This window comes from Zea mays, chromosome 1 (assembly GCF_902167145.1).
Source record: "Zea mays cultivar B73 chromosome 1, Zm-B73-REFERENCE-NAM-5.0, whole genome shotgun sequence".
In the NCBI taxonomy this organism is placed as follows: domain Eukaryota; kingdom Viridiplantae; phylum Streptophyta; class Magnoliopsida; order Poales; family Poaceae; genus Zea; species Zea mays.
In genome coordinates, this window is record NC_050096.1 from 232,572,887 (window position 1) to 232,582,714 (window position 9,828).

At 42.8% G+C, this 9,828-nt stretch overlaps 2 protein-coding genes across 3 annotated transcripts; one reads left to right on the top strand and one right to left on the bottom strand.

Annotated features, from left to right (window-relative positions):
• Positions 1–245: 245 nt before the first annotated feature.
• LOC100282235 (uncharacterized) lies at positions 246–2,135 on the top strand. Its single transcript, NM_001291609.1, has 6 exons — positions 246–439; positions 607–762; positions 914–1,020; positions 1,193–1,415; positions 1,515–1,628; positions 1,745–2,135. Exons 1-6 carry the CDS (start codon positions 329–331, stop codon positions 1,976–1,978), a joined length of 945 nt encoding a protein of 314 aa, NP_001278538.1. The 5' UTR covers positions 246–328; the 3' UTR covers positions 1,979–2,135.
• An 89-nt stretch (positions 2,136–2,224) lies between these two features.
• LOC103643403 (trafficking protein particle complex subunit 13) lies at positions 2,225–9,016 on the bottom strand. 2 transcript variants are annotated; one of them, XM_020546743.2, is made up of 12 exons: positions 8,488–9,016; positions 8,308–8,392; positions 6,961–7,091; positions 6,767–6,869; positions 6,629–6,643; positions 5,763–5,908; positions 5,390–5,585; positions 5,157–5,231; positions 3,778–3,894; positions 3,096–3,140; positions 2,761–2,859; positions 2,225–2,658 (listed from the first exon to the last, which is right to left on the bottom strand). In XM_020546743.2, exons 1-12 carry the CDS (start codon positions 8,838–8,840, stop codon positions 2,638–2,640), a joined length of 1,386 nt encoding a protein of 461 aa, XP_020402332.1. In that variant the 5' UTR covers positions 8,841–9,016; the 3' UTR covers positions 2,225–2,637. The 2 variants fall into 2 exon arrangements, with proteins under 2 accessions (XP_020402332.1, XP_020402333.1); XM_020546744.2 differs by lacking the exon at positions 3,096–3,140.
• Between the last annotated feature and the right edge of the window lie 812 nt (positions 9,017–9,828).

Below are 9,828 nucleotides of genomic sequence, written 5' to 3' on the forward strand. Positions count from 1 at the left end.
CACGGTTTTACACCGGCACCAGCTACACCTACACCACAGCCGGGGATTTCCTCGACGCGCCCTCCCAACGGTCGACCGGATCCTGCCGTCCACCAGCCCCACGCGCCCACATCCCACCGTTCAGATCGACCACGCCTTGCCGCACCGAGGGCAGAATCGTCCGACGCAAAGCCTAGTCTCCCTCATTTTAATCACGTCACTGGCCGCAGGCGCCTCCCAGTTTCAAATCTCAAATCCTCATCGTTCTCCTTTCCCCAAAGGCCAAAACCGACCCCGCTCCACGCCTCCACTCCCAGCCCCAGCGGATCTTCTCGAGCGGCGGCCGGCGATGGCAGCGAGCAACATCGGGATGATGGACGGAGCCTACTTCGTCGGGCGCAACGAGATCCTCGCGTGGATCAACACTACGCTGCAGCTCGGCCTCTCCAAGGTGGAGGAGGTAAGCAGCGCCCGCCCGGGTCCCTCTTCCCGATCTGTGCCGTTCGCGTTAGTGGTGGAGCCAAGGTTTCCGGGATCTATTCGGAGGGTTCCCTGTTCGTGCGGGCGGGCTAAGCGGTTGGGTTCTGTGCGAGTCCCTGAAACCAGTGGTCGACTTCGTGGTCTCAGGCGGCGTCAGGCGCGGTTGCGTGCCAACTGATGGACGCGGCGCATCCCGGCGCCGTGCCGATGCACAAGGTCAACTTCGACGCCAAGACGGAGTACGACATGATCCAGAACTACAAGGTCCTGCAGGATGTGTTCAACAAGCTCAAGATCACTAAGGTGAATCACGGCTTTGGTTTCTCGCCCTTCTCTTGTGCCGCCCGCATGGGATTTTTTTTATTTTATTTTCTGAAATCGATTGAACTGCCCCATCGTGTTTTGTTGCTAATATGATCTTATTTTTGTTGTTTTCTCTGTTAATTTGGCGCAGCATATAGAGGTGAACAAGCTTATCAAAGGAAGGCCCCTTGACAATCTGGAGTTCATGCAGTGGATGAAACGATATTGTGATTCTGTCAATGGTGGCTTCATGAGCAGGTAATCACTGACCTGTTTACTAAAATTTTAGACTGTAGCTCAGATAAGGCTTTGAGCATTCCTCAGTAGTAATATATTTCGTTTGTCGCCACACAACTATAAGCAAACCGTATTAAAAGAACATTTCTGAATGTTTACATTTCATTGTCCTGTTTTTTTTTTACGTACACAGCTACAATGCTTCTGAGAGAAGGGAAAGCAGCAAAGGGGGAAAGGAGACGAACAGAAGGGCATCGGTGCCCTCTCACACACCGGCCAAGTCTGCATCCACAGGTCACAAGGCTCAAGCATCACATGGTGCCAAGCGGGCAAGCGGGCAGACGGCGGGTGCACCACAGCGCAGCGCTAAGCCATCACCTGCAGCCAGCTCTGGCGGACCAGCTTATGACGAACAAGTGAGCCTTATTAGTCAGTCTGTGTAGATGTTTCTCCTAATTTCTTTTCTTTTCAGTTTCCAAAATTATGATGACGTGTGAATGTGACATGGTTTGCAGATAACTGAGCTGAAGCTCCTTGTGGATAGCCTGGAGAAGGAGAGAGATTTCTACTTCTCCAAGCTGCGGGACATTGAGATCTTGTGCCAAAACCCTGAGGTTGAGCACGTGCCGGTGAGTTACTGCCTTGCGGCTATCATCTGAAATTTTTTTCCCTGTTGTATCCATTCTTCAGAACTGTATCGTGAGTCGTGACGATGATTATGATGGTGGTCGTCTTCTTGTCTCAGGTCCATGCTATCCAGAACATACTCTACACATCAGAGGAGGACCCTCAGCAGCAGGCTCCAGCCCTGAGCCCCATCATGGAGGCGTCCGAGGAGAGGCCGAAGCAAGAGGCGGCGCACAAGAGAAAGAGCATCTCGGACCTGGACGAGTTTGGTATGTCGTCCAGCTCAAGGCAGAGGCTCTCCGACATCTCAGACGTGCAGCTGTGTGGATCCCCGCTGACGAGTTTCAGCTGAAGGAACCGTCATCTCTACAAAATGGGTGTCTCGTCTTTCTGTTGGATTGGTTCGTGGTTTCGTATTTCATGTGTTGTTTGGTGGTGAACTGTCGTGTGCTCTTAGCAAGTTGTCTGCCACAGAATTTGTGGCCATAAATGCTACAAGTTCCTCCTGCTATGTTATCTGCCACCCATTCCAAGCTGCATAATCGCAGCGGCCGCTATGAGCATTTCCGTAACACTTGCGACCCCCAAAAAAGCAACGTTGCAAGCAAAGCATCACATGCCATTTTGGATTACCACTACAATGCTGTCAACACCCGTCATTTCGTAGTTACACACCAGATAATTTTGTACTTGACAGAAAATCACGAGATAACCAGCAAGAGCAACCGGCCACATTCAGCAGTAATTTTGGGCCAAAACTTTCCCAGCTTGAAGAATTGTAATCCGTGCAGTCTTTAGCAGAGCATGATCAATGTGCAGCTCAAGGTTGAGTGAGAATGTGGTAATCCAAGGTTGAGTGACATCCGACAGAAGTCAATTTGATATCAATATGACAATCGCATGTATCAATATACATCAGCCAGTGCTTTATGTAAACTATGTAGACCTCCCATGGTAATGAAAAGTACAAATGCATCTTCAGCTCGTCAAATGGGTCCCAATTTGGTGTTGCTATTCTGCATCAACAAAAATCTGAAAGGAAAGGGTATGATCGCTTGTTACTTAACAATGCAAAGTGCTATTGTGTTAATGCTCAGCAGAACAAAAATGATTTGACGAAAAGCAGGAGTTTACCTCTATGTCGGGCAAAGGTTCATAGTACTTCTTTTCCTGCACGGCGTACATTGTAATTCCGGAAATCTTTTGCACTCCTAGCTGGGTGGTCACCATGCTCTGCACCAAGGGTATTCCAAATATGGTGAGGTCACCTAACTGCTTCAAATATCTAGTCTAGATTTCTAAATTGCAGTAAACACCTAACGGATCCATAAATACTAGTATCAGTTTTCAAACTGTCAGTAAACCCAGGAATTGTTGAAATACAGTGTAAAAACTGGCAGACATTTGGTTTTTGAAAAGCCAGGAGACATGTACAGAACATCAGTTATGAGTCCAGATAACTTCCTCACCAGATCAAATTTGATAGACTCAAAAGCCTCCACCAAAGGTAAAATCTGTGCACATTTAAAGCAGAAATAAGAAAAGATGCTACCAGCATTATGTTCAATATAACACAGGGGGAAAATGGCCCCACTAAAGCACATAGCTCTCACCAGCTGGAAGTGTCCTCTAATATAATGATTTTTTTTTTGGCTTTTGACTATTTGTAACAACTTGTGACAAAATAAGTATAATAACGCGAAATAATTACCATCAGAGTTGCGGGGGAGGGGGGCAAGTTATTATACAAGGTGCACCTACTGTGTATGTACTCCCTCTTTTCCAGAAGCTATGTATCTAGACATAGCTTAGTTAGTATTTAGGTGCATAACAAAAAGGTATCTAGAAAAAAAAAACCTTATACTTTGGAACAGAGTAAAAAACATCATTAGCCCAAAGAAAGAGATCAAGGAGAAAACTCTGTCAAACTACCTTTTATATATAAAAAACAAATGTACTACCCATACCAATGTTACAGCTTATATTAGCACACACAAATGACAGGGCAATTGTTTAAGTAAATGCCAAAAATAAGTAGAATGCTAAACTTGGAACGCCCCACCTACATTGTGTTCTAATGAGTTCAAAAACCACCTAGTCTAGCCTCATACCACGACAGGCATAAAATAACATGCAAGTGAAGGTACCAACCAACTTCTGTGGCCCATTGACTAGAACAGCTCTGTCTTCACCCGACATGCTTGGAGCCAGAAATACTTCAAAAGGGCCCACAGTTTTGTCCGTTTGATTTGTAAGGCACAGATTGACCTGAAGACACTCACGTACATTAGACAACAGCAGTAGAAATGTGAAAAAAAAGACAGAATGTATGGACCTGCAGTAATTAACACAACGATCACATATAAAACAAATGCCTCATCCATTGGGCAGACAAGTTATGGATATGCAAAAAGGGGACTATTTCAAGTTCCTTGAAATGGCACTGAAAGTCTGGAACCAACAAAGACAATGTATGGACTGCAGTATTATTTATTGCTGGTTGCCATACAAATCAAACAGTAACAAACTCCTAACCGATTCAACAAGACAACAGTAAATACCCAGGGCAAGTGCAGAGCCTGTAATACATATATGCACCACTGCAGTACTGCACATCTAACAGTATTGCTATAGGAAGCACACAGCTATGGTTTCATCCACAAAAGATAGTACCCCTCCCTTTTTTTTAAATGTCGTATATGCCTTGGGTGCACAGACCCAGGAAAGTTTTGTTTTTCCTGCTCTGCGCAATAGCGCTGCAATGTACTCAGACATGGCTGCAAAATCCATTCAAGCGCACCTCCCAGGCCGGCTCTGACCAATGTCCTCCCCCGTCCCCACACTATTCCTGCATGGCTGCATGCAGATGTAATTGCCTGGAAGGGAAGAGGTGGTCCAGCTCTCCAAACAAAAAGCTTCGTGTATTCGTGACTTTTTTTTTCAAAAACCAAGACACTTAAAAAGGATATAACTAATGGCAAAAACAGGACTGGATCCAGGGACCATGAGGCCAAACACCAACATCTTAAGAACCTAGTGGTAATGAAAAAGTAATGAGAAGACAATACAAGTAAACGTAAAAGTGGAACGAATTGAAAGGGGGGGGGATAGTGAAAAAAAAGAATTCTTGATGTCCTGCACTCCTGCTGCATAGCTTGCCTTCTGGAAGGTAAAGTATGGCATCATGGCAACTACTTATGAAAATAATAATGTGAAATTTATTCAGATCAGATTAACCATATAACAAGAAGCCGGATAACAGGATAAACTAACATAAGAGGATCTAGCTAGTAGCTACATTAGAACAGGCAGACCAGACCTATCCGCCTAATATTTTCTTAAAAAACTAGACAAGACAAAAATAGATATCCAAATTAGTTCGCAAAGAACACAAAAATATGAAAAATGAAGTATCCCCTCAGTAAAAGAAAATAAATTGTTCAAAGTAAATTTATCATGCATGAGATAACTATCTAAGCAATAGTAATAGTATGCCCAATCATAGAAGAATATCAATCAGGATTGTTTACCATAAATGCTCTTTCCACATATATAATAGGTGGAACTTTCACAGCACGGAGATTAACATCTTTGCTTGCAGTCGGCTGCCAGAAAAAGGAGTTGAAAATATAAAGTGAAATGGAAGCAATTCAGCAACAAGGGAGCGAAAATATAACCTTAGGCTCAATATCACAGTAACTAAGAACAGAAAAGTTCACCAAGAACATAAGATACTTAAATCAGAAGCAGGAATGTCACTAACAGTGCTATGAATGTTCTGAGTCTGCAAACGGCCTGGTTCACCCAGGTTCGTACGCCATGTTATCTGAAATTTACCAAGTATACTGCTTCCCTCAGACTTTGTTTGACCAGCTTCATCAGATGATGATCTTAGCTGATAAAGGTAATTGTATATTCCTCCCCCAGCTCTGATGAGGATCGGTTGTTTACAGAGATCCCTGCAAGAGAATGGAACCGCGACCAGATATTTGGCATAGTCAACCATCCATTTCATTCACATATTAACTTGCAACAGACAAAATGCCAGTATTTAAGGATATGTGCCATTCAGCATGCTAGCATAATCAACGAGTGTTCTTATAAAATCAAATCTAATTTTTAAGCACTTGAATTACCCTATTGCAGACTTCACTGTTGAGGGATGTTCATCAGCTTCCAGTCTTGTAGCACTCCATTGTTGGGCAGGCTCAAAATCAACTTGATCCATGTAAAGATTAGATTTTGTATGGTTCTCTATGCAGGCTTCCAGATATGTGATGTCCTGTCAGCATGGGCTAAGGCTAACTATATAGAGTTGAAGACTTCCATGGTGAATTAACAGGTGTGCAACAAATGAATAAACAACAAACACTACATGATTTTTAACAATGAAATATATCTGTTTTTTTATGAGAAATATAATTTGTTGAAACAGAATGCAGATAAACTAAAGCTGAAATGAGGCTTTTCTGCATTTGTTAAGAAATTCAAGTAGGCAAGGCAAATATGAAGGTTCATTTAAAAAAATACATGAATAGCCTAAAGCACTGTATTGACAACTACAGAAGCACAACAAATGGGATGGCAAGAAAAAACTAGATCAGCCAAGGAGGAGCTAGGTGGCTTTATTAAGAAGAAAACAGGCACCCAAAGTCGCCTCGACAAGGACTTGAACCTGGGTGATCTGAGTGTACATCCACACCCTTAGCCGATTGAGTTAGCTCAGCTTCCATGGGATGGCAAGAAATACAAAAGAAAAATCTTGGTAAATATTATTAATAAAAAATGGGAGAGCTATTAGTTCATACAACAAAACATAAACATCTATATTAAACACAAAAACTACTCACTTAATCGCAAATCATTTTCTAAGTTATATTTGTCAAGCTGTAATGATCTATATACAAAATATACACCTGTTAAGACTTCTAAAGATGGCATCTACAACTAACCAAAGAACCTACAGTTGTTATTTACCCTTGCACAACAAGAGGTGACCTACCTTGATGGTGCGAACCTGAAAAAGAAAAGGACGTCCACAAATTATGATAAGGCTTTTGTATAATCTTGTTCTGCTTCTTCTATCAAGTATGAGATTATGATAATGATATAACAGAATGTAGAATGAAAACTAAGTTACCTTTGTCCTAACAGATAATGGGTTTGAAACAGAGAACTTAAAGAACTGGGGAAGATATTTACGCTCTCCATCACCATCATTATATAAAGCAGTACATACAAGCCTGGATTCAAGCACTAAATGAGCAAATCAACAAGGATTGCTTTTAGCAAAGGAATAGTATACAAATAATATTAAAATGAAAAGGAACATACGTATGTGCTCCTAGTTCTTTGACATCATGTTCCACAATGAAATCATATCTACCCCCAGATCTAATTGACTCAACAGGGGATTTTGATGTATCCAGAAGAAGTATTCTCTGTCTCTCTGTTTGTATTTCTGCCTAGTGTAAGTAAGGTACGAGTCAAACTTTATGTTGGAATAAGAAGCAGTAAATGCATCCAAATACATACGTTTTTCTAGTCTATCCACACTGAGAAAAAACAATATGGATATGATGAAAGTAAGGAACTTAAAATTTGGCTGCAATGATTATATCAATGCAAATTATTTTACTTCAAATATGTCCACAAGTTATCATTGAAAAAAACATATAAAACTTTACAGTTTACAAGCATCCATAAATAGCATAAATTAGTAATTTATCAATCAAACAAGGTGAGATATGCTTAAAAAAGGAATCTTGACCATAAGAGGAAGAGCATGAAATTGCACGAATATTAGGTTCTGTGTATCCATCAGATGGTTGATTGTGTTACTAGCTCACGACTCTCAAGGGGTGTTTGGAAGCAAAGTATTTTTGGAGTTTTGAGGTAAAACCATGGTATTGGAAAATACCGTAGTATTTTTTTGTCAAGAGGTGTTCAGCTACATTGTAAAAAACTCTTTTTTAAATACCATGGTATTTTTGGAGTATTTAAAACTCCACTCCAACCCAAAGTTTTTGTCTATGATTAGCCTTGCACATGTATACTAAATACCATGGTTTGAGATACTTTGTCTCCAAACACGTATTGCTAACATTGATGTAAAAAATACTACGGTGTGTCATGACATTTTAAAACCGTAGTATTCCAAAACCATAGTTTTGAAATACTTTGCTCCGAACACGCATATGTATGAAAAAAAGAGTTGCTCTACTGAATCCAGTTGTAGCTTGTAAACTTCAAGGTAACTGTTGTACCACAAGTTTTGACATAGAGAGAAACTTGCCAATGTATCATCAGAACTATACTCATTCCAGCACAAAAGCAACAGACCATCTGGAATAAATTCTTTAACTACATTTCTTACTGAATTTATAATCATTTCAACTCCTCCTACTTATGCAGAGACATAGCATAAGAGAAACAAGTACACTGAGTAATCTAGTGACTGATGATCCAAACCTTGGCTCATCACATGATGACAGCAAAGAGCACCACTCATATTCGAGATCTGATACTAGAACAAACACAGTAACCTAGATGTTTAATCAACTGTAAATGTACTTATCTGTTATCACTAACCAATTTAATCCAGTATGCCAGAATGATCGAAGAGTTCAAATTCATTTTTTAAATTTGTCAAATAAAAAGAGGTTTCACTGGATACAACACCTTGATGACGACGTCCCTGGCCTCAAAGCTGGAGCTATTGTTGATGCTGATGTAACTGCAGAAGGTCTCGCCCAGATAGATCGCACTAGCCACGCACACACAATAATACCAAAATCAGCAATCTCTGCACTGGAGCAGGACAGGAAACCAGAATAAGGATTTGGGAGGAGGGGAGCGAACCCGAACGACTGGGGGAGGACGAGGAGGCCCGGCAGAGCGAGCGCGTCGGCTGGGTCGCGGAGGAGGAAGCGGTCGCGGAAGGTGAAGTCTCCAGGGACGGCAGTGGCGGAGTCCGCAGGGTGGAGGAGGCCGTGGAGGAATTTGGCGGCAGCGGACGGGTCGGAGCCGGTGAGCGCGTCCTCAGGGAGGAAGACGTCGCGTGGGTCGAAGCGGAGCAGAGCGGCCAGGTCTGGCTGGAGTGAGGGGCGAGACAGCCGCATCACGCGGAACGCCAGAGAGTGGTTCTGCTGCTGCTGCTGCACCGCCCCAGCGGGAGAGGGAGGCTGCACGCCGCCGGCGTAAGGCGAAGCCATCGCCGGAGCCGGGGGAGAGAGATCTGGACCCTGCTTCGAGGCAGCAGAGCTGAACCCCGAAAGTGTTAATAAAATGGACGGCTCAGATTCGATCGTCCTCAAATCGGAGCATGACGAATTGTTAAAATCTCTGTATAGATTTTAAACCAACAGATTTTCACTTTCTTATCTTGGTTTCAACATCTATAAACTGAGAAAGAGCCTTTCGCAAGAATCATATATATAGGATTTTCAATTTCAGAATCAATTTACTTTGGAAAAGGTTCTTGAGGACAAATGCCACGTACACAAGTGAACTTTTACTTATGATCAATATGATGATCGTGCATTGCGAGGATACACAAATTATTTAATAAAATATTAAAGTATTGCATGAAATGATATTCATGTGAAATATATGGTCATTGATGCAGATGTTATTTTTGGTTACAAGCATCCGCATAATTTAAATTTTCTCTTACTAATTTTAGTAAGGGGTCGGAGCTAAGAGAGGAGACGAGAAGAGATAGAAAGTGGGGGTGTGATGGTGAGAGGGAGGGAAAGGGCCAGTGGTGATACGGACACCAGGAGAGAGCGAGGAGAGGTGGCGACAGGGGAGGGGGAGGAGCGGCGGTTGCACAGCCTGATACGAGGAGGGAGGTGCAACACATGGGCTACTCGGGCCAATTATGTGGGCCCATTACAAGGAGGGAGAGGGAGTAAACACATGCCCTACGCTCCGCGCGCGTGACACACGACAACAGTGGAACAATGGAAACTTGTGCTTTATATATTACTAGCATATAGCTCTGTTAACGCTACGATCCTGATGGGAGGAGGGGAGTAGGGATGGCAACGGATCGGATTCGGACCGGATATTGCAAATATCCGTCCGCAACCATATCCGTGGTTGCTATCAATATCCGCCTGCGACCGCACCCGCGGGTAGAAATTTATATCCATGCCCGTGCCCATCGGATTTCGGACGAGTTTCGGATATCCGTCGGAT

Bases quoted from the DNA above. Each gene is read 5' to 3' on its own strand.
- LOC100282235 (NM_001291609.1), top strand. From the start codon at position 329: ATGGCAGCGAGCAACATCGGGATGATGGACGGAGCCTACTTCGTCGGG. The intron at 1,416-1,514 runs GTGAGCCTTATT...CATGGTTTGCAG, and splicing joins GACCAGCTTATGACGAACAA to ATAACTGAGCTGAAGCTCCT. The intron at 1,629-1,744 runs GTGAGTTACTGC...TTCTTGTCTCAG, and splicing joins CTGAGGTTGAGCACGTGCCG to GTCCATGCTATCCAGAACAT.
- LOC103643403 (XM_020546743.2), bottom strand. From the start codon at position 8,840: ATGGCTTCGCCTTACGCCGGCGGCGTGCAGCCTCCCTCTCCCGCTGGG. The intron at 5,232-5,389 runs GTTAGTGACATT...TTTTTCTGGCAG, and splicing joins CTCAGAACATTCATAGCACT to CCGACTGCAAGCAAAGATGT. The intron at 3,141-3,777 runs GTTGGTACCTTC...AAATGTGCACAG, and splicing joins TCAATGGGCCACAGAAGTTG to ATTTTACCTTTGGTGGAGGC.